Source organism: Mustelus asterias, unplaced genomic scaffold (assembly GCF_964213995.1).
Source record: "Mustelus asterias unplaced genomic scaffold, sMusAst1.hap1.1 HAP1_SCAFFOLD_2087, whole genome shotgun sequence".
Taxonomy (NCBI): domain Eukaryota; kingdom Metazoa; phylum Chordata; class Chondrichthyes; order Carcharhiniformes; family Triakidae; genus Mustelus; species Mustelus asterias.
Window position 1 is genome coordinate 34,114 of NW_027592032.1, and position 23,387 is coordinate 57,500.

The 23,387-nt window shown below is 51.2% G+C and overlaps 1 protein-coding gene across 2 annotated transcripts in view; it reads right to left on the minus strand.

Annotated features, from left to right (window-relative positions):
* Positions 1 to 713: 713 nt before the first annotated feature.
* LOC144489280 (mothers against decapentaplegic homolog 6-like) overlaps positions 714 to 23,387 on the minus strand; it is a 23,088-nt gene continuing 414 nt past the window's right edge. For both annotated transcript variants that reach the window (XM_078207147.1, XM_078207145.1), the window contains exons 2-5: positions 21,711 to 22,261; positions 7,934 to 7,993; positions 5,980 to 6,054; positions 714 to 1,272 (exon numbers count right to left, since the gene is read on the minus strand). In XM_078207147.1, coding sequence (XP_078063273.1) covers positions 746 to 1,272; positions 5,980 to 6,054; positions 7,934 to 7,993; positions 21,711 to 22,131 — 1,083 coding nt within the window. In that variant the 5' untranslated portion in view covers positions 22,132 to 22,261 and the 3' untranslated portion in view covers positions 714 to 745. The remainder of the gene's footprint in view (positions 1,273 to 5,979; positions 6,055 to 7,933; positions 7,994 to 21,710; positions 22,262 to 23,387) is intronic.

The following is a 23,387-nucleotide window of genomic DNA, read 5'->3' on the forward strand; positions in this document are numbered from 1 at the left end:
TGTGTATGCCTGCTTTTATGCCCCTGTGTGTGAGAGAATGTTGCGTGTGTGTGTATGTGCCTGCGTTTATGCCCCTGTGTGTGTGAGAATGTTGTGTGTGTGTGTGTGTGTATGTGCCTGCGATAATGCCCCTGTGTGGTGAGAATGTTGTGTGTGTGTATGTGCCTGCGTTTATGCCCCTGTGTGTGTGAGAATGTTGTGTGTGTGTGTATGCCTGCATTTATGCCCGTGTGTGTGAGAACATTGTGTGAGAACATTGTGTGTGTATGTGCCTGCGTTTATGCCCGTGTGTGTGTGTGTATGTGCCTGCGTTTATGCCCGTGTGTGTGTGTGTGTATGTGCCTGCGTTTATGCCCGTGTGTGAGAATGTTGTGTGTGTGTGTGTGTGTGCCTGCGTTTATGCCCCTGTGTGTGTATATGTGTGTGCGTATCTATCTGTGTGTGAGTGCACTTGTGCATCTGTGAGTATGTCTGTGGGTGAGAATGTGCATGTGTGTGCGTGTGTTTCTAAGCGTGTATGTGCATGTTTCGGTGTGCATGTGTGTATGTACATGTGTGTGCCTGAGATTGTGTGTGTGTCTGCGCGCACGTCTTGTGTGTGTCTGTGGGGGGAGTGGGTGTGTGTGAGGGGGGTGGGTGTGTGCGAGGGGGGTGGGTGTGTGCGAGGGGGGTGGGTGTGTGCGAGGGGGGTGGGTGTGTGCAGCAGAGGGGGGGGGTTTTCTCTTTGGTTTAAGGGGACGGTCCCTCAGTTGTGGTTTAACAGAATCTCCAGCCAGCAGGGGCAGGAGGTGACGAACTGCCTGGAGTAACAAGGGCCCCAGCCCTTGGCGAAGCTTATCCGGATGCTGTTGGGATCGTAGGGGCCGTCGGGGAAGTCGGAGCCGGCGGCCCGCTGCAGGGCGCCCGACTTGTCGTAGTCAAAGGCCTTGACGGAGTAGCCAGGGAGCACCTTGTGAACGGCCAGCGTCCTGGAGCCGGGGTGGCCCAGGGTGGGCGAGTTGACGAAGACAGGGTGTTCGCTGCGGTTGTAGGCCCAGACGCCGTCCCGCTCCTTGCTCAGCAGGATGCCGCCGCCGATCTTGCCGCGGGTGCGCCTCACCAGCTCGTGACGGTTGTCGGCGTGGAGGTGACCCAGGCAGAAGCCCGTGCCGCGGGCCAGCTCGCAGAAGACCCCCACCGAGGGCTCGTGGACGGCGTAGAGGCGGCCCACCCTGGTCCGGTACTCCCAGTACGCCACGCTGCACCAGTGTCCGTCCCGTGACAAGCCAAAATCTGCCGGGGGGTGGGGGGAGAAAAACCGTCAGCCAGAGAGGGAGGGGCAACACTTCACCCCTCTGCCAAACAACCTGCCTTTGTATAGCGCCCTGCAATGGTAAATCGTCCCAAAGTGCCTCGGGAGCGATGGACAGTCACCATAGAATCCTCATAGTGCGGAAAGAGACCATTCAGCCCATCGCGTCTGCACCGACAACAATCCCATCCTATCCTCGTAACTCCACGTATTTACCCTGCTAATCCCCCTGACACTAAGGGGCAATTTAGCACGGCCAATCCACCGAACCTGCACATCTTTGGTCACTAAGGGGCAATTTAGCACGGCCAATCCACCTAACCTGCACATCTTTGGGCACTAAGGGACAATTTAGCATGGCCAATCCCCCTAACCTACACATCTTTGGACACTAAGGGGCAATTTAGCACGGCCAATCCACCTAACGTACACATCTTTGGACACTAAGGGACAATTTAGCATGGCCAATCCACATAACCTGCACATCTTTGGACACTAGGGGCAATTTAGCATGGCCAATCCACCTAACCCGCACATCTTTGGACACTAAGGGACAATTTAGCATGGCCAATCCACCTAACCTGCACATCTTTGGACACTAAGGGGCAATTTAGCACGGCCAATCCACCTAACCTGCACATCTTTGGACACTAAGGGGCAATTTAGCATGGCCAATCCACCTAACCTGCACATCTTTGGACACTAAGGGACAATTTAGCATGGCCAATTCAACACTGTCCCAGGAGTCACGGCGGGGAAACAGAGAGGGGCGAGGGGAACACACTCAGACATTTTGGCCGCCTTGCTAAGGCCCCACATGGGCCCCAGGACAGAAGGGAAGCCAGAACACTGCTCTCGGGAAAGCAGCCAAGATCCAGAGCAGGATTCCTCCAAACATGCGTCAGGGCACATTGTCCTTGCTGTTGTGTGTGTGTGATTTGCGATTTCCTCTGGCTGGGTCTGAGCTCTGTGTGTGTGGGGGGGAGCGGGGAGAGAGTCAGTCCAAAAATAAAAACAAGCTGACTGTCAAGGAGCGGGGACTGGGCCTCACACAGAGCGAAGCGTCTTTCCAATGGGACTTCTTTCCAATCGGGACGGGGCACGATCGCACAAGGCACTTTCTGCCTTTTACAAGTGACGCAGATTCAGGACAGCCTGCCCTTCGTCTCTGTATCTCTGTCTCTGTATCTCTGTCTCTGTATCTCTGTCTCTGTATCTCTGTCTCTGTATCTCTGTCTCTGTATCTCTGTCTCTGTATCTCTGTCTCTGTATCTCTGTCTCTGTATCTCTGTATCTGTATCTCTGTCTCTGTATCTCTGTCTCTGTATCTCTGTCTCTGTATCTCTGTCTCTGTATCTCTGTCTCTGTATCTCTGTCTCTGTATCTCTGTCTCTGTATCTCTGTCTCTGTATCTCTGTCTCTGTATCTCTAGTCTCTGTATCTCTGTCTCTGTATCTCTGTCTCCTTTGGACACTAAGGGACAATTTAGCATGGCCGATTCCTCTCTCTTTCTATTTCTATCTCTCTCTATCTCCCTCTGTCTCTCTCTCCGTCTCCATCTCTTCCCCCTCTGTCCTCCCTCTCCCTCCTTCCCTCTCCCTCCCTCTCCCCCCATCTCTCTCTCCCCATCCCTCTCTCTTTCTGTCACCCCCTCCCCCTTCTCCCTCTCCCTCATCTCTTCCTCCCTCCCTCTCTCCTCTCCTTCCCTCCCTCTCTCCCCTCCTCTCTCACTGTGTATCCCTCCCTCTCTCTCACTCTCCCTGTCTCTCTCTCTCTCTCCCTCCCTCATCCCTCCCTCATCCCTCCCTCCCTCTCCCTCCCTCATCCCTCCCTCCCTCTCTCTCTCCTCTCTCACTGTGTATCCCTCCCTCCCTCTCCCCTGTCTCTCACTCTCCCCGTCTCTCTCTCCCTCCCTCCCTCTCTCTCCTTCCCTCCCTCTCTCTCTCCCTCCCTCCCTCTCTCTCCTTCCCTCCCTCTCTCTCTCCCTCCCTCCCTCTCCTCTCCTCTGTCTCTCACTCTCCCTCCCTCTCTTTATCTGTCTCTCTCTCTCAGAATCATAGAATCCTACGGTGCAGAAGGAGGCCATTTGGCCCATCGAGTCTGCACCGACCACAATCCCACCCAGGCCCTATCCCCATAACCCCACAACTTTACCCTGCTAATCCCCCTGACACCAAGGGGCAATTTAGCACGGCCGATGCACCCTAACCCACTCATCTTTTGGACTGTGGGAGGAAACTGGAGCACCTGGAGGAAACCCACGCAGACACGGAGAGAACGTGCAGACTCCACACAGACAGTGACCCGAGCCGGGAATCGAACCCGGGACCCTGGCGCTGTGAGGCAGCAGTGCTAACCCACTGTGCCGCCACGCTGCCCCTACTCACTTCCCTCCCTCTCACTCTCCTTCCCTCCCTCTCTCCCTCCCTCCCCTTCCCCCCCTCTCTCCCTCCCCTTCCCCCCTCCCTCTCTCCCTCTCTCTCGCTGTCCTTCCCCCCCCCCCGTCTCGTTCCCTCTCTCTCCTCTTCTCTCTTTTTTTCTCTTCCCCCCCTCTCCCCCTTTCTCCCCCTCCCTTTCTCTCCCCTCCCTCTCTCTCCTCCCTCACCCTCTCCCCCTCCCTCTCTCTCCCCCTTCCCTATCTCTCTCTCCCCTTCCCACTCTCCCACTCTCCCACTCTCCCCCCCACTCCCCCCCCTCCCACTCCCCCCCCCACTCCCCCCCCCACTCCCCCCCCCTCTCCCCCCCCCCACTCCCCCCCCTCCCACTCCCCCCCCCCACTCCCCCCCCCTCCCACTCCCCCCCCCTCCCACTCCCCCCCCCCTCCCACTCCCCCCCCCTCCCACTCCCCCCCCCCCTCCCACTCCCCCCCCCCCTCCCACTCCCCCCCATATCCCTCGATCCCTTTAGCCCCAAGAGCGATATCTAATTCCTTCTCCAAATCGCACAACGTTTTGGCCTCAACTACTTGCTGTGGGAGTGAATTCCACACATTCACCACCCTCTGGGTGAAGAAATTTCTCCTCACCTCAGTCCTAAAAGGTTTACCCCTTATCCTCAAACTGTGACCCCCTAGTTCTGGACTCCCCCCACCATCGGGAACATTCTTTCTGAATCCACCCTGTTAGAATTTTATAAGTTTCTATGAGATCCCCTCTCACTCTTCTAAACTCCAGTGAATATAATCCTCATCGACTTAGTCTCTCCTCATATGACAGACCTGCCATCCCAGGAATCAGCCTGGTAAACCTTCGCTGCACTCCCTCGATAGCAAGGACATCCTCATAGAATCACAGAAACCCGACAGGGCAGAAGGAGGCCAATCGGCCCATCGAGTCTGCACCGACCACAATCCCATCCAGGCCCTATTCCCGTAACCCCACATATTTACCCTAGCTAGTCCCTCTGACACGAAGGGGCAATTTAGCATGGCCAATCCACCTAACCCGCACATCTTTGGATACTAAGTAGCAATTTAGCATGGCCAATCCACCGAACCTACACATCTTTGGATACTAAGTAGCAATTTAGCATGGCCAATCCACCTAAGCTGCATATCCTTGGACACTAAGGGGCAATTTAGCATGGCCAATCCATCTAACCTAAAATTTTCGGACACTAAGGGACAATTTAGCATGGCCAATCCACCTAACCTACACATCTTTGGACACTAAGGGGTAATTTAGCACGGCCAATCCCCCTAACCTGGACATCTTTGGACACTAAGGGGCAATTTAGCATGGCCAATCCACCTAACCTGCATATCCTTGGACACTAAGGGGCAATTTAGCATGGCCAATCCACCTAACCTACACATCTTTGGACACTAAGGGGTAATTTAGCACAGCCAATCCCCCTAACCTGGACATCTTTGGACACTAAGAGGCAATTTAGCATGGCCAATCCACCGAACCTACACATCTTTGGATACTAAGTGGCAATTTAGCATGGCCAATCCACCATACCTGCATATCCTTGGACACTAAGGGACAATTTAGCATGGCCAATCCATCTAACCGACACATCTTTGGACACTAAGGGGCAATTTAGCATGGCCAATTGACTTGACCTACACATTTTTGGACACTAAGGGGCAATTTAGCACGGCCAATCCCCCTAACCTGCACATCTTTGGACTGTGGGAGGAAACCGGAGCACTCGAAGGAAACCTACGCCGACTCGGGGAGAACGTGCAAACTCCACACAGACAGTGACCTGAGGCCGGAATCGAACCCGGGTCCCTGGCACTGTGAGGCAGCAGTGCTCACCACTGTGCCCTCCGTGCTCCCCTCTTCCTCAGATGAGGACACTAAAACTGTACACAATACTCTCGGTGAGTCACTAGTAGGCCAGACCGGATAAGGATGGCAGATTTCCTTCCCTAAAGGACGTTGGTGAACCTAATGGGTTTTCTGACAATTGGCGATAGTTGGTCGCGGTCACAGTTACAAACACTAACTCCCACTTCCAGATATAGTCGGATGAAGGCTCAACAATTTTCCATCAGAATTCCTGCCCCTCCGTCCTCACCAAATCACAGGGTGGACTTTTAACGGCACGTCCGCCCGAGGTTTGTGGGACCCCACCCAAGGTCAACTGAGAATGCCGCAATTGGGGCAGGCGTGCCGTTAAAATTCCGGCCACAGTGTCCACATCCCGGCCCAATGGGAAATATGAGTGGCCATTCTTACCGGCCCAGTTTTCCCGTGTGTTGTTGGAGGGCCCATTCACCCTGCGTTCATCTGCCCCCTCGTGTTCGAACCGGTCTAGGCGGAAAGAAAGAAGAAAACATTCGCCTCAGCAACATTTACTTCAGTCCTTGGCATCCAAAACGCCAATCAGCAAACTCGCAATCCAGCGCAGGGCTTCGTGGAGGGTGTGGGGGAGGGAGGTGCGGGCAAGGGATTGGACCAACGGAGTGCTAGCATGGGCAGGAAGGCTGAATGGCCTCCTTCTGGTGCAACGACAATAATCTCTCTCTCAATGTCAACAAAACAAAGGAGATTATCATCGACTTCAGGAAGCGTAAAGGAGAACATGCCCCTGTCTACATCAACGGGGACAAAGTAGAAAGGGTCGAGAGCTTCAAGTTTCTAGGTACCCAGATCACCAACAACCTGTCCTGGTCCCCCCCATGCCGACACTATAGTTAAGAAAGCCCCACCAACGCCTCTACTTTCTCAGAAGACTAAGGAAATTTGGTATGTCCGCTATGACTCTCACCAATTTTACAGATGCCCCATAGAAAGCATTCTTTCTGGTTGTATCACAGCTTGGTCTGGGCTCCTGCTCTGCCCAAGACCGCAAGGAACTACAAAAGGTCGTGAATGTAGCCCAATCCATCACGCAAACCAGCCTCCCATCCATTGACTCTGTCTGCACTTCCCGCTGCCTCGGGAAAAGCAGCCGGCATAATCAAGGACCCCACGCACCCCGGACATTCTCTCTCCCACCTTCTTCCATTGGGAAAAAGATACAAAAGTCTGAGGTCACGCACCAACCGACTCAAGAACAGCTTCTTCCCTGCTGCCATCAGACTTTTGAATGGACCTACCTCACGCTAAGTTGATCTTTCTCGACACCCTAGCTATGACTGTAACACTACATTCTGCACCCTCTCCTTTGCTTCGCCCCTCTGTACTCAGAATGAATCCCACAACAGTCCCCGTCTTGTGTAGCTACACCCACAGCGCTGTCAGGGAGAGTGCTCCGGGATTTTGACCCCACAGCAGTGGGATCAATGTCATATTTCAAGTCGGGATAGCAAGTGGCTTGGAGGGGGAGCTTGCAGGTGGTGGTGTTCCCCATGTGTCTGCTGCCCCCCCCACTTGTCCTTCTAGATGGTAGAGGTGGCGGGTTTGGAAGGTGCTGTCGAAGGAGCCTTGGTGAGTCGCTGCGGTGCATCTTGTAGATGGTTCACACGGCTGTGTCGGTGGTGGAGGGAGTGAGTGTTTGTGGTTAGCGTGTCGATCAAGCTAGTCCCAGTTATCCGCATTTGGCCCATAACCCCCTATCCCCATCGTACCCATGTAACTGTCTAAATGCTTTTTAAAAGACAAAATTGTACCCGCCTCTACTACTACCTCTGGCAGCTCGTTCCAGACACTCACCATCCTCTGTGTGAAAAAATTGCCCTTTCGGACTCTTTTCCATCTCTTCCCTCTCACCTTAAATCTACGCCCTCTAGTTTTAGACTCCCCTACCTTTGGGAAAAGATGTTGACTATCTCACTGATCTGTGCCCCTCATTATTTTATAGACCTCTATAAGATCACCCTTAGCCTCCTACGCTCCAGAGAAAAAAGTCCCAGTCTATCCAGCCTCTCCTTATAACTCAAACCATCAAGTCCCGGTAGCATCCTCGTAAATCTATGCCCCTCATTATTTTATAGACCTCCAAAAGATCACCCCTAAGCTTCCTACACTCCAGAGAAAAAAGTCCCAGTCTATCCAGCCTCTCCTTATAACTCAAACCATCAAGTCCCAGTAGCATCCTAGTAAATCTTTTCTGCACCCTTTCTAGTTTAATGGTATCCTTTCTATAATAGGGTGACCAGAACTGTACAGACGATTCGGAAAAGAGTGCAGGAGATCCACAGATAGACGGACAACCTAAAAACGGACGCACGCACAGGGGTAGATTTACCGTCAATGTTCTTTCGATTGTTGCTGGGCAACTGCTTGGAGTAGGGTGGTGGCGGAGTTTCTGAAACGATAGAGAGATAACAAGAAGACGTGAATTTATTTCTGGCGGTTTGAGTATTCCACAGCTACTCGTGAATTCAACAAAAAATCAACGCGTGACTGCGTGATTTAGTATTAATTTTCGATGAGTGTAAGCCAAGGTCTGGGCCCAACTGAAAGGGTACAGGTCACCCCCACCCCAAAAACCAATCAACCATGGCCCATACCCGACAGAAATAGTTAACCAAACATCTCACCCCAAAACTAATCCACTTTATCACCTGTTCTTAGCATCATACAGTGCAGAAGAGGCCATTCAGCCCATCGAGTCCACACCGACATGTGGGAAACACCTGAACTCCCACCTAATCCCATTTCCCAGCCCTTGGCCCCGTAACCTTGAACACGCCAAGTGTTCATCCAGGTACTTTTTAAAGGACTGTTTGTAATATATATAAATGATTTGGAGGAAAATGTAACTGGATTGATTCGTAAGTTTGCGGACGACACAAAGGTTGGTGGATTTGCAGATAGCGATGAGGACCATCAGAGGATACAGCAGGATATAGATCAGTTGGAGACTTGGGCGGAGAGATGGCAGATGAAGTTTAATCCGGACAAATGTGAGGTCATGCATTTTGGAAGGTCTAATACAGATAGGAAATATACAGTATTGATAGGCAAAGGGATCTGGGTGTACAGGTACACAGGTCACTGAAAGCGGCAACGCAGGTGGAGAAGGTCGTCAAGAAGGCATACGGCATGCTTGCCTTCATCGGCCGGGGTATTGAGTTTAAAAATTGGCAAGTCATGTTGCAGCTTTATAGAACCTTAGTTAGGCCTCACTTGGAAAATAGTGTTCAATTCTGGTCGCCACACTACCAGAAGGATGTGGAAGCTTTGGAGAGGGTGCAGAAAAGATTTACCAGGATGTTGCCTGGTAAGGAGGGCATTAGCTATGAGGAGAGGTTGGAGAAACTTGGTTTGTTCTCACTGGAGCGACGGAGGTTGAGGGGCAACCTGATAGAGGTCTACAAGATTATGAGAGGCAGAGTGGACAGTCAGAAGCTTTTCCCCAGGGTGGAAGAGTCAATTACTAGGGGGCACAGGTTTAAGGTGCGAGGGGCAAGGTTTAAAGGAGATGTACGAGGCAGATTTTTTACACAGAGGGTGGTGGGTGCCTGGAACTCGTTGCCGGGGGAAGCAGTGGAAGCGGATACGGTAGTGAGTTTTAAGGAGCGTCTGGACAAATACATGAATAGGATGGGAATAGAGGGATACGGTCCCCGGAAGGGTAGGGGGTTTTAGTTCAGTCGGGCAGCATGGTCGGTGCAGGCTTGGAGGGGCTGAAGGGCCTGTTCCTGTGCAGTAATTTTCTTTGTTCTTTGTGAGGCATCCCACTTCCACCACCCTCCCAAGGCAGCGCATTCCAGACCTCACCATCCTCTGGGTAAAAAGGTGTTTCCTCAAATTCCTCCCCACCTCCCCCCCCCAAACCCTCCTGCAAGACTTATCCGGATAGACAGACAGGGAACTCAACTCAGGGGAACAGCTGCTCCTTATCCGCTCTGCCCCTCATAATCTTGTACACCTCGATCAGGTCACCCCTCCAACGAAAATAACCCAAGCCTCTCCAACCTCTCTCCGTCACTGAAACGCTCCATCCCAGGCAGCGTCCTGGTGAATCTCCTCTGCACCCCCTCCAGTGCGATCACATCCTTCCTATAATGTGGCGCCCAGACCTGCACACAGTGCTCCAGCTATGGCCGCATCAAAGTTCTATACAACTCCAACATGTCTTCCCTGCTTTTGTAATCTGTGCCTCGATGGATAAAGGCGAGTGTCCCACTTGCGTTTTTCACCACCTACTAACACGCCCTTCCGCCTTCAGAGATCCGTGGACAAACACACCAAGGTCCCTTTGTTCTACAGAACGTCCTAGTGTCGTGTGGGAAGGTGATGGCCTAGTGGTGTTTATGGAATCCTTAGCATCCCTACAGTGCAGAAGGAGGCCATTTGGCCCATCGAGTCTGCACCGACCACAATCCCACCCAGGCCTTACTAACGTAACCACACATATTTACCCTGCTAATCCCCAGACACTAGGGACAATTTAGCATGGCCAATCCACCGAACCTTCACATCTTTGGACACTAAGGGGCAATTTAGCATGGCCAATCCACCTCACCTGCACATCTTTGGACACTAAGGGGCAATTTAGCATGGCCAATCCACCTAACCTGCACATCTTTAGACACTAGGGGCAATTTAGCACAGCCAATCCACCTAACCTTCACATCTTTGCACACTAAGGGGCAATTTAGCATGGCCAATCCACCTAACCTGCACATCTTTAGACACTAGGGGCAATTTAGCACAGCCAATCCACCTCACCTGCACATCTTTGGACACTAAGGGGCAATTTAGCATGGCCAATCCACCTAACCTGCACATCTTTGGACACTAAGGGGCAATTTAGCATGGCCAATCCACCTAACCTACACATCTTTGGACACTAAGGGGCAATTTAGTATGGCCAATCCACCTAACCTGCACATCTTTGGACACTCAGGGGCAATTTAGCATGGCCAATCCACCTAACCTGCACATCTTTGGACACTAAGGGGCAATTTAGCATGGCCAATCCACCTAACCTACACATCTTTGGACACTAAGGGATAATTTAGCACGGCCAATCCACCGAACCTGCACATCTTTGGACTGTGGAAGGAAAGCGGAGCACCCGGAGGAAACCCACGCAGACACGGGGAGAATGTGCAAACTCCACACAGACAGTGACCCGAGCCGGGATTGAACCCAGGTCCCCAGCGCTGTGAAGCAGCAGTGCTAACCCACTGTGCCACCGTGCTGCCCCAAATTATTATCGTGAGACTATTAATTCAGAAACTCAGCTAATGTCCTGGGGGACCCGGGTTCGAATCCCACCACGGCAGATGGTGGAATTTGAATTCAATAAAAAATATCTGGAATTAAGAATCTACTGATGACCCATTGTGGGAAAAACCCATCTGGTTCCCTTTAGGGAAGGAAATCTGCCGTCCTTACCCCGGTCTGGCCTACATGTGACTCCAGAGCCACACAGCAATGTGGTTGACTCTCAACTGCCCTCCAAGGGCAACTAGGGATGGGCAATAAATGCTGGGCCCAGCCAGCGACACCCATGTCCCATGGATGGATCAAAAAATATACAGTTGCTATGGAGGAATAATCTGGTGAACTGGTGCAGCGACAATAATCTCTCCCTCAACGTCAACAAAACGAAAGAGATTGTCATCGACTTCAGGAAGCGTAAAGGAGAACATGCCCCTGTCTTCATCAACGGGGACGAAATAGAAAGGATCGAGAGCTTCAGGTTTTTAGGTGTCCAGATCACCAACAACCTGTCCTGGTCCCCCCCATGCCAACACTATAGTTAAGAAAGCCCCACCAACGCCTCTACTTTCTCAGAAGACGAAGGAAATTCGGCATGTCAGCTATGTCTCTCACCAACTTTTACAGATGCCCCATAGAAAGCATCCTTTCTGGTTGTATCACAGCTTGGTCTGGGCTCCTGCTCTGCCCAAGACCGCAAGGAACTACAAAAGGTCGTGAATGTAGCCCAATCCATCACGCAAACCAGCCTCCCATCCATTGACTCTGTCTACTCTTCCCGCTGCCTCGGGGAAAGCAGCCAGCATAATTAAGGACCCCACATACCCCGGACATTCTCTCTTCCACCTTCTTCCATCGGGAAAAGGATACTTCAGGGGGACGTATTTTACACAGAGGGTGGTGGGGGCCTGGAATGCACTGCCAAGCAAGGTGATTGAGGCGGACACGCTGGGATCGTTTAAGACTTATCTAGATAACCACATGAACAGACTGGTAATAGAGGGATACAAAAGAATGGTCTAGTTGGGCACATGAGCGGCGCAGGCTTGGAGGGCCGAAGGGCCTGTTCCTGTGCTGTATTGTTCTTTGTTCAAAAGTCTGTGGTCACGCACCAACCGACTCAAGAACAGCTTCTTCCCTGCTGCCGTCAGACTTTTGAATGGACCAACCTCGCATTGAGTTGATCTTTCTCTACACCCTAGCTATGACTGTAACACTACATTCTGCACTCTCTCCTTTCCTTCTCTATGAACGGTATGCTTTGTCTGTATAGCGCGCAAGAAACAATACTTTTCACTGTATCCCAATACATGTGACAATAATAAATCAAATCAAATCAAATAAATGAAGGAGCCTAGAATGGAACCAGCCGCAGGTTCCATTCAGTTCTTTGCAAGTTTGTGTGTACAGGACTCCAAGCAACGCAATTCAATCTTTCTGATGTCTACCCATTCTATTCCACTCCCTTTTCTCCCCGACCCTCTTCCCGTCTCCACCACGACCGGTCTCCGTCATGTTACCTCAGCGATGTCCGCCCTCAGGCACCTTCAGGCCTACCGTGGTGTAGGCCATCCCTCAGCCAGGACGGAAACCTGGTCCTTGGTCGGAACCACTTCCCAGCTGAGGGGTTAGCTGAGGAAGCTCCGGTCATTGGCACATTGCCGCTTGTGGGAGCTCACTGAGCATCAACTAGCTGGCGCTCTCCCTGAACCACTGATGACCTTTCAAATACGTCTCATTGGCCGTGAAGCTCTTTAGGGATTGTCCCAAGGATGTGAAAGTCGCTCAAGAAATGCAAATCTTTCATCCCAATGCCATCCAACGGCACAGTGGTTAGCACCGCTGCCTCGCAGCGCCAGGGACCCGGGTTCAATTCCGGCCTTGAGTGACTGTCTTTCTGGAGTTTGCACGTTCTTCCCCCCGTGTCTACGTGGGTTTCCTCCGGGTGATCCGGTTTCCTCCAAAGATGTGCAGGTTAGGTGGATTGGCCATGCTAAATTGCCCCTTAGTGTCCAAAGATGTGCAGGTTAGGTGGATTGGCCTTGCTAAGTTGCCTCTTAGTGTCCAAAGATGTGTAGGTTAGGTGGATTGGCCATGCTAAATTGCCCCTTAGTGTCCAAAGATGTGCAGGTTAGGTGGATTGGCCATGCTAAATTGCCCCTTAGTGTCCAAAGATGTGTAGGTTAGGTGGATTGGCCATGCTAAATTGCCCCTTTGTGTCCAAAGATGTGCAGGTTAGGTGGATTGGCCATGCTAAATTGCCTCTTAGTGTCCAAAGATGTGTAGGTTAGGTGGATTGGCCATGCTAAATTGCCCCTTAGTGTCCAAAGATGTGCAGGTTAGGTGGATTGGCCGTGCTAAATTGCCCATTAGTGTCAGGGGGATTAGCAGGGTAAATGCGTGGTGTTACAAGGTTTGGGTAGGATTATGGTCGACGCAGACCGATGGGCTGAATGGCCTCCTTCTGCACTGCGGGGATTCTATGATTCCCTGAACGTACAAACTCCACACAGACAGTCACCTGATTAAGGAAGCCATTATCACGTTCCTTTCCGTGGAAGCTTGCTGTGTGTACTTTTACCACCATACGTCACCCTTCCGACCTTCTGAGTTAGTTTATCTTTGGAATGAGTCACTTTCCTGGGTTAGCCTGAAGCTGTTTGCAAATATTCTCAATTATTTATATAATGCTAAAAAGGTTTAGATGGGCAGTTGGTGGGGGATGGGGTGGGGTCAGAGTTGATCGGGGTCAGAGTTGACGGGGGGTCAGAGTTGACGGGGGGTCAGAGTTGACGGGGGTCAGAGTTGACGGGGGGTCAGAGTTGACGGGGGGTCAGAGTTGACGGGGGGTCAGAGTTGACGGGGGGTCAGAGTTGACGGGGGGTCAGAGTTGACGGGGGGTCAGAGTTGACGGGGGGTCAGAGTTGACGGGGGGTCAGAGTTGACGGGGGGTCAGAGTTGATGGGGGTCAGAGTTGATGGGGGTAGGTCGGAGTTGATGGAGGGATGTTAAGACCATAAGACGTCGGAATGGAAGGAGGCCATTCGGCCCATCGCGTCTGCCCCACCATTCAACGGGATCGAGACTGATCCCACATGACAATCGCCAACTCCCACCTCCCCATGTCATCCCTCGATCCTCTGACTGATTGCAAGATGTCGAGAGACTGTGTCAAGCGTTCAAAGGAGGGTTAACTATCCAAGGGTTGAAGTGGGCATAGGCTGGACGATCGGTGGGGTGTTCCAGTTCACTCCAGGAGTCAGAGTTGCTGAGACAAGGCTCATTTTCCAAGCGTCTTGCGATGGTGGGTGATACGGGCAACTCCGACTCTCCACACACCCCGGAGGGCGACCAGGAACCTTTCCCACTCGTACCACCTGCCACTGGGCGCAGGATAGAAGGACCAGGGCCCGGAATGGCACCCAATCCGCCACATGATCTCCCCGTTGGCCAATTACCTCAATAAAGAGACACTAATGGACAGCGGTGTGGCTATAGGAGTCACAGGCTTGTAATCTTTCACTGCGTGAATAACCGGGTTTGTGGTCTCTCGCTCCAGTTGGCAGTCAGGGGTTTACGCTCAGTAAAAAATGTAACATAGTGCAAGTTCAGTTTAAGTTTACTTATTATTGTCACAAGTCAGCTTACATTTGGGGTGGCACGGTGGCACAGTGGGTTAACACTGCTGCCTCACAGCGCCAGGGACCCGGGTTCTACTCCCGGCTGTCTGTGCGGAGTCTGCATGTTCTCCCCGTGTCTGTGTGGGTTTCCTCCGGGTGCTCCGGTTTCCTCCCACAGTCCGAAAGACGTGCTGGTTAGGGTGGATTGGCCATGCTAAATTGCCCCTTAGTGTCCAAAGATGTGCAGGTTAGGTGGATCGGCCATGCTAAATTGGCCCTTAGTGTCAGGGGTTTAGTAGGGTAAATACGTAGGGTTATGGGGATAGGGCCTGGGTGGGAATGTGGTCAGTGCAGACTCGATGGGCCAAATGGCCTCATTCTGCACTGTAGGATTCTATGATTAACACTGCAATGAAGTTACTGTGAATATCCCCTAGTCGCCACACTCTGGCGCCTTTCGGATACACTGAGGGAGACTTTAGCACGGCCAATGCACCTAGCATTGGCTTAGTTTGCACGGTGGCACAGTGGTTAGCACTGCTGCCTCACAGTGCCAGGGATCCGGGTTCGATTCCCGGCTCGGGTCACTGTCTGTGCGGAGTCTGCACGTTCTCCCCGTGTCTGCGTGGGTTTCCTCCAGGGGCTCCGGTTTCCTCCCACAGTCCGAAAGACGTGCTGGTTAGGGTGGATTGGCCGTGCTAAATTCTCCCTCAGTGTTACCCGAACAGGCGCCCGAGTATGGCAACTGGGGAAATTTCACAGTAACTTCACTGCAGTGTTAATGTAAGCCTTACCCGTGACTAATAAATAAACTTTACTTTAACCAGCGTGTCTTTCAGACTGTGGGAGGAAACCGGAGCACCCGGAGGAAACCCATGCAGACACGGGGGAGAACGTGCAGACTCCACACAGACAGTGACCCGAGCCGGGAATCGAACTCAGGTCCCTGGCGCTGTGAGGCAGCAGTGCTAACCGCTGTGCCACCGTGACATGGTAGTTGCCCCCTTGTCCCCACCCCTCCCCCGGCTAGAACGCAGAGGGGGCATAGAAATATAAAATGCTGGAAAATCTCAGCGGGTCTGACAGCATCTGTGGAGAGAGAATAGAGCCAACGTTTCGAGTCTGGATGACCCTTCGTCAGAACTTCCCAAGGGGTCCAGTCTTAGGTCAATGGGGTCGGCCATTTTGGACTCAGACGAGGAGAAGTCTCTTTGCTGGGAGGGCGTTGGAACTTTTTTATTCTTTGTTTTATTTATCTGTGGGTCATGGGCGTCGCTGGCTGGGCCCAGCATTTATTGCCCATCCCTAGTTGCCCTTGGAGGGCAGTTGAGAGTCAACCACATTGCTGTGGCTCTGGAGTCACATGTAGGCCAGACCGGGGTAAGGACGGCAGATTTCCTTCCCTAAAGGGAACCAGATGGGTTTTTCCATCAATGGGTCATCAGTAGATTCTTAATCCCAGATATTTTTTATTGAATTCCAATTCCACCGTCTGCCGTGGCGGGATTCGAACCCGGGTCCCCCAGAACGTTAGCTGAGTTTCTGGATTAATAGTTTAGCGATAATACCACTAGGACATCGGCTCCCTGTGAACTGAGTGTCTCACAGAATCATAGAATCCCGACCGTGCAGAAGGAGGCCATTCGACCCATCGAGTCTGCACCAACCACAATCCCAGCCAGACCCTATCCCCGTAACCCCACATATTAACCCTGTTAATCTCCTTGACACCAATGGACAGTTTAGCATAGCCAATCCACGTAACCTGCACATCTTTGGACACTAAGGGGCAATTTAGCATGGCCAATCCACATAACCCGCACATCTTTGGACACTAAGGGGCAATTTAGCATGGCCAATCCACATAACCCGCACATCTTTGGACACTAAGGGGCAATTTAGCATGGCCAATCCACCTAACCTGCATATCTTTGGACACTAAGGGGCAATTTAGCACGGCCAATCCACATAACCCACACATCTTTTGACACTAAGGGGCAATTTAGCATGGCCAATCCACATAACCCGCACATCTTTGGACACGAAGGGGCAATTTAGCACGGCCAATCCACATAACCCGCACATCTTTGGACACTAATGGACAATTTAGCATGGCCAATCCACCTAACCTGCACATCTTTGGACACTAAGGGGCAATTTAGCACGGCCAATCCCCCTAACCTGCACATCTTTGGAAACTATGGGGCAATTTAGCATGGCCAATCCACCGAACCTGCACATCTTTGGACACTAAGGGGCACTTTAGCACGGCCAATCGATCTAACCTACACATCTTTGGACACTAAGGGGCAATTTAGCATGGCCAATCCACCTAGCCATGATCATCAGTAGACTCTTAAATTTGATTTGATTTATTGTCACATGTATCGGGATACAGTGAAAAGTATTGTTTCTTGCGCGCTATACAGACAAAGCATACCGTTCATAGAGAAGGAAAGGAGAGGGTGCAGAATGTAGTGTTACAGTCATAGCTAGTGGGTAGAGAAAGATTAGCTTAATACAAGGTAGGTCCATTCAAAAGTCTGATGGCAGCAGGGAAGAAGCTGTTCTTGACTTGGTTGGTACGTGACCTCGGGCTCACTCATTGGGTAGATCCAAGACCAGGATCGGGAAGACATTTTCGGAATAAATCAGGATTGGGGGGCAGGGCAGTTTTGTTCAGTTGGAAGATTGGAGGCATCCGTATTGAGCGGATCAGAGTTGAGAGGTCAGGCGACCTAACATTTTGCATGTTGGGTGGGAAATTGTAATGAGTCTTCGGAGGCAGAATTCCTTCACCAAAATCCCTTTATTTACAAACTCTGACAGCAGTGCACAGAATGCTGGTAGTTAGCAATCTATCTCCGGGTGTGCCAGAGGAACTGGCACACCGGTTAAGTACAAGGCGAAGACTCCCTGATTAGTCCATCAACTGGATCCTCAATCAGGGAGCTCATACTCCAATAGGCCAACCTCAATGGCCTGATTGAATTCATTACAGAAATGCCAAAATGATTTGTGCACAGCAAGCTCCCACGAACAGCAATGTGATAACTGACCAGGTACTAGTGGAGGTGATGTTGCTTGAAGGATTAAATATAGGATCTAACGGGACAGCATTATAGCCAGGAAACCCTCCTCTATTCTCCCGGCATTTTCCCAGATCTCCATCAGAACCCTCCGATATTGGTCCCTGCCTGAGCTAATCCAACGGCGCACGAACCAAGGCTGGAACCGGGGTTTTCCCAGGTCAGTTCCGCAGCAGATAGTATATTTCCCGATGGGAAAACATTTGGACTGTTGGATCGTCAGACGTGACGAACATTGTTGAGTCTGAATGTTCGGACAACTCCCTCTCCTTCCCCTCTGCCCAATACATCCTGACTCAAAACCACCTCCAAAAACAACAAACACACGGATTTATACAAAACCATCAGATACAGGAGCAGAATCAGGCCATTCGGCCCATCGAGTCTACTCTGCCATGGCTGATACGTTTCTCAACCCCATTGTCCTGGCTTTTCCCCATAACCTTTGACCCCCTAACCAATCAAGAACCTATCTATCTCTGTCTTAAAGACACTCAATGACCCGGCCTCCACAGCCTTCTGCGGCAAAGAGTTCCACAGATTCACCACTCTCTGGCTGAAGAAATTCCTCCGCATCTCTGTTTTAAAGGATCGTCCCTTTAGCCTGAGGTTGTGCCCTCTGGTTCTAGTTTTTCCTACTCGTGGAAACATCCTCTCCACGTCCACTCTATCCAGGCCTCGCAGTATCCTGGAAGTTTCAATAAGATCCCCCCCCTCATCCTTCTAAACTCCAACGAATACAGACCCAGAGTCCTCAACTGTTCCTCATACGACAAGCTCTTCATTCCAGGGATTATTCTTGTGAACCTCTTCTGGACCCTTTCCAAGGCCGGCACATCCTTCCTTAGATACGGGGCCCAAAACTGCTCACAATACTCCAAATGGGGTCTGACCAGAGCCCTATACAGCCTCAGATATCATCACACACTACTCCCCCTCCCCCCGCCCCCGGTCAGTATGGATCAGACCAAACATGACACAGAACAACATGGGAGATAGGGACAGGGGACCAATAGCTCGGTCAAAGAGGTCAGTTTTAGGGAGCGTCTTAAACGAGGAGAGAGAAAGAGGCAGAGAGACACAGAGAGAGAGAGACAGAGAGAAGCAGTGAGAAAGACAGAGAGACAGATACAGAGAAAGACAAAGAGAGAGACAGAGAGAATCATAGAATCCCTACAATGCAGGAGGAGGCCATTTGGCCCATCGAGTCTGCACCAACTACAATCCCACCCAGGCCCTATTCCCATAACCACATGCATTTACCCGAGCTAGACCCCCTGACACTAAGGGGCAATTTAGCGCGGCCAATCCACCTAACCTGCACATCTTTGGACACTAAGGGACAATTTAGCATGGCCAATCCACCTAACCTGCACATCTTTGGACACCAAGGGATAATTTAGCATGGCCAATCCACCTAACCTGCACATCTTTGGACACCAAGGGATAATTTAGCATGGCCAATCCACCCTAACCTGCAGATCTTTGGACACCAAGGGATAATTTAGCACGGCCAATCCACCTCACCTGCACATCTTTGGACACTAAGGGACAATTTAGCACGGCCAATCCACCTAACCTGCACATCTTTGGACACCAAGGGATAATTTAGCATGGCCAATCCACCCTAACCTGCACATCTTTGGACACCAAGGGATAATTTAGCACGGCCAATCCACCTCACCTGCACATCTTTGGACACTAAGGGACAATTTAGCATGGCCAATCCACCTAACCTGCACATCTTTGGACACCAAGGGATAATTTAGCACGGCCAATCCACCTAACCTGCACATCTTTGGACACTAAGGGGCAATTTAGCATGGACAATCCACCTAACCTGCACATCTTTGGACACTAAGGGGCAATTTAGCATGGCCAATCCACCTAACCTGCACATCTTTGGACACGAAGGGGCAATTTAGCATGGCCAATCTACCTAACCCGCACATCTTTTGGACTGTGGGAGGAAACCAGAGCACCCGGATGAAACCCACGCAGACACGGGGAGAACATGCAGACTCTGCACAGACAGTGACCCGAGCCGGGAATCGAACCCGGGTCCCTGGTGCAGTGAGGCAGCAGTGCTAACCACTGTGCTACCGTGCCACCCAGAGAGACAATGAGGGAGAGAGAGAGACAGAAAGAGAGAGATAGCGAGAGCGCGAGAAAGAGCAAGCGAGAGAGAGAGAGTTGGAGAGGTTTAGCCTCGCCCACACCCCAGGCAGCTGAAGGCACGGCCGCCAATGGCGGAGCGGTGGGAATCGGGGGATGCTTGAGAGGCCGGAATTGGAAGAGCGCAGAGATCTCGGAGGGGTGTAGGGGCTGGAGGAGGTTACAGAGATAGGGAGGGGGTGTAAGGGCTGGAGGACGGTACAGAGATAGAGAGCGGGTGTAGCGGCTGGAGGAGGTTACAGAGATAGGGAGGGGTAGTCGGGGCTGGAGAAGATTAGAGAGATAGGGAGGGGGTGTAGGGGCTGGAGGGGGTTACAGAGATAGGGAGGGGGTGTAGGGTCTGGAGGAGGTTACAGAGATAGGAGGGGGTGTAGGGGTCTGGAGGAGGTTACAGAGATAGGGAGGGGGTGTAGGGGTCTGGAGGGGGTTACAGAGATAGGGAGGGGGTGTAGGGGATGGAGGAGGTTACAGAGATAGAGAGGGGGGTGTAGGGGCTGGAGGAGGTTACAGAGATAGGGAGGGGGTGTAGGGGTCTGGAGGAGGTTTCAGAGATAGGGAGGGGGGTGTAGGGGTCTGGAGGAGGTTACAGAGATAGGAAGGGGATGTAGGGGGCTGGAGGAGGTTACAGAGATAGGGTGGGGGTGTAGGGGTCTGGAGGAGGTTACAGAGATAGGGAGGGGGGTGTAGGGGGCTGGAGGAGGTTACAGAGATAGGGAGGGGGGTGTAGGGAGCTGGAGGAGGTTACAGAGATAGGGAGGGGGGTGTAGGGGCTGGAGGAGGTTACAGAGATAGGGAGTGGGTGTAGGGGATGGAGGAGGTTACAGAGATAGGGAGTGGGTGTAGGGGATGGAGGAGGTTACAGAGATAGAGAGGGGGGTGTAGGGGCTGGAGGAGGTTACAGAGATAGGGAGTGGGTGTAGGGGATGGCGGAGGTTACAGAGATAGAGAGGGGGGTGTAGGGGCTGGAGGGGGTTACAGAGATAGGGAGTGGGTGTAGGGGATGGCGGAGGTTACAGAGATAGAGAGGGGGGTGTAGGGGGCTGGAGGAGGTTACAGAGATAGGGAGGGTGTGTAGTGGCTGGAGGAGGTTACAGAGATAGGGAGTGGGTGTAGGGGATGGAGGAGGTTACAGAGATAGGGAGGGGGGTGTAGGGGTCTGGAGGAGGTTACAGAGATAGGGAGTGGGTGTAGGGGATGGAGGAGGTTACAGAGATAGGGAGGGGGTGTAGGGGATGGAGGAGGTTACAGAGATAGAGAGGGGGGTGTAGGGGCTGGAGGAGGTTACAGAGATAGAGAGGGGGGTGTAGGGGCTGGAGGAGGTTACAGAGATAGGGAGGGGGTGTAGGGGTCTGGAGGAGGTTTCAGAGATAGGGAGGGGGGTGTAGGGGTCTGGAGGAGGTTACAGAGATAGGAAGGGGATGTAGGGGGCTGGAGGAGGTTACAGAGATAGGGAGGGGGGTGTAGGGGGCTGGAGGAGGTTACAGAGATAGGGAGGGGGGTGTAGGGGGCTGGAGGAGGTTACAGAGATAGGGAGTGGGTGTAGGGGATGGAGGAGGTTACAGAGATAGGGAGGGGGGTGTAGGGGGCTGGAGGAGGTTACAGAGATAGGGAGTGGGTGTAGGGGCTGGAGGGGGTTACAGAGATAGAGAGGGGGCTGGAGTGCTAGGAACCCGAGTTCGATTCCCGGCTCGGGTCACTGTCTGTGTGGAGTCTGCACGTTCTCCCCGTGTCTGCGTGGGTTTCCTCCGGTTTCCTCCCACAGTCCGAAAGACATGCGGGTTAGGGTGGATTGGCCATGCTAAATTCGCCCTCAGTGTAACCCGAACAGGAGTGTGGGGATTTTCACAGTAACTTCATTGCAGTGTTAATATCAGCCGTCTTGCAATACTAATAAACAAACTTTAAAGAGAAATGAATTGGGGAAGGGGGCGTGAGGTTCCCCCCCGCCCCCCACCCCGGTTACCTGGCTCACATAGCCTGCTGAAATGATAAGGGTTGCAACAGACAGTAGCGAGATCCTCGGACATTCTCCAGAAGCAATCGCAGTTGCATAGACGTTTGAGTTGGTGGAGGTGCTTGAGGTCGGGCCAGCGGAAGAGCTTGCAAGTCAGCACCTGCGGCCAGTAATGCTGCCTGCCGATCCTCAGCTCGGTCCTGGGGAAGGAGACGCAGCCCCCGGTGTGGTCGTCCGTCCCCCTGGCTTCCAGCGCCCGGGCTAACAGCTCCAACTGCTCATCCCTCAGCCTCTTAAAGAGGGAGTGGGTGGCGAGCTTCAGTCCGCTCTGCAGCTCCTGGTCCGCATTCTGGCTGCTCTCTCCTCCCAGCTTGGGGCAACGACTCCTCCACAGTCTCCGCACAACCCCCGAGCGTCTGGACCCGAACATGCGCCGCCCGCAAGCTCAAGGAACCGGCATCCAAGCGAGAGGGAGAGGGAGAGGGAGAGGGAGGGAGGAGAGAGCGACGATTGATAAGCAGCGGGGCGGAGGTTAAGGAAAACTGGGGAAAGATGTGAAGCTGAAGAAACGAGAGACGGAGAGAAAATCAGTGACTAATTTACAAACTCCACAATTTTTTGTTTCACAAATTACTTTTTGGCAAACTTTTTGTTCCAAACTTTTAAAATGATCTTTCAAACTTCTGTCACAAACTTTTGAACTAATCTTTCAAACTTTTCCAAGTAAATTTCTCGCACAAATTTCTTCCCAATTTTTTTAGATACACTTCTTTCAAACTTTCTTTCGCAAACTTATTCCAAACATTTTTCAAATAAAACTCTTCCAAATTTGTTTCACAAACTTCTTACCAACGTTTTTAATAAATTTCTTCCAAATTTTTCAAATTTCTTCCAAAGTTTTCAAATAAATTTCTTCCACATTTTTCAAATAAATTTCTTCCACATTTGATAAATAAATTTCTTGCAAATTTTTCAAATACATTTCTGCCAAATTTGTCAAATAAAGTTCTTCCAAATTTGTCAAATAGATTCCTTCCAAATTTTTCAAATAAATTTCTTCCAAATTTGACAAATAAATTTCTTGCTAATTTTTCAAATACATTTCTGCCAAATTTGACAAATAGATTTCTTCCAAATTTGACACATTTTATCCAAATTTGACAAATAGGTTTCTTCCAAATTTGACAGATTTCTTCCAAATTTTTCAAATAAATTTCTTCCACATTTTTCAAATAAATTTCTATCAAATTTTTCAAATAAATTTCTTCCAAATTTTTCAAATAAATTTCTTCCAAACCTTTCAGATAAAGTTCTTCCAAATTTTACAAATAAATTTCATCCAAACGTTTTTCACAAATTTCTTGCAAAAGTTTTAATAAATTTCTCCCCAAAAATGTTTTCACAAATATCTTCCAAACTTAGTTTACAAACGTCTTTCAAACTTTTTAAATAAATGTCTCCCAAACATTTTTCGCAAATATCTTCCAAACTTTTCTCCACAAAAAAACTTATCCACCAACTTGCTTCAAAGTTATAAAAAAAAGTTTCTTCCAAGTTTTGCTTTTCACAAACCTCTTCCAAACTTCCCAAACCTTTGAAATAAATTTATTTCAAATTCTTTTTTTGCCAACTTCCTCCGGACCGTATATTTTTATTGAGGTTACAGACTCTTGAAACTGACACCCC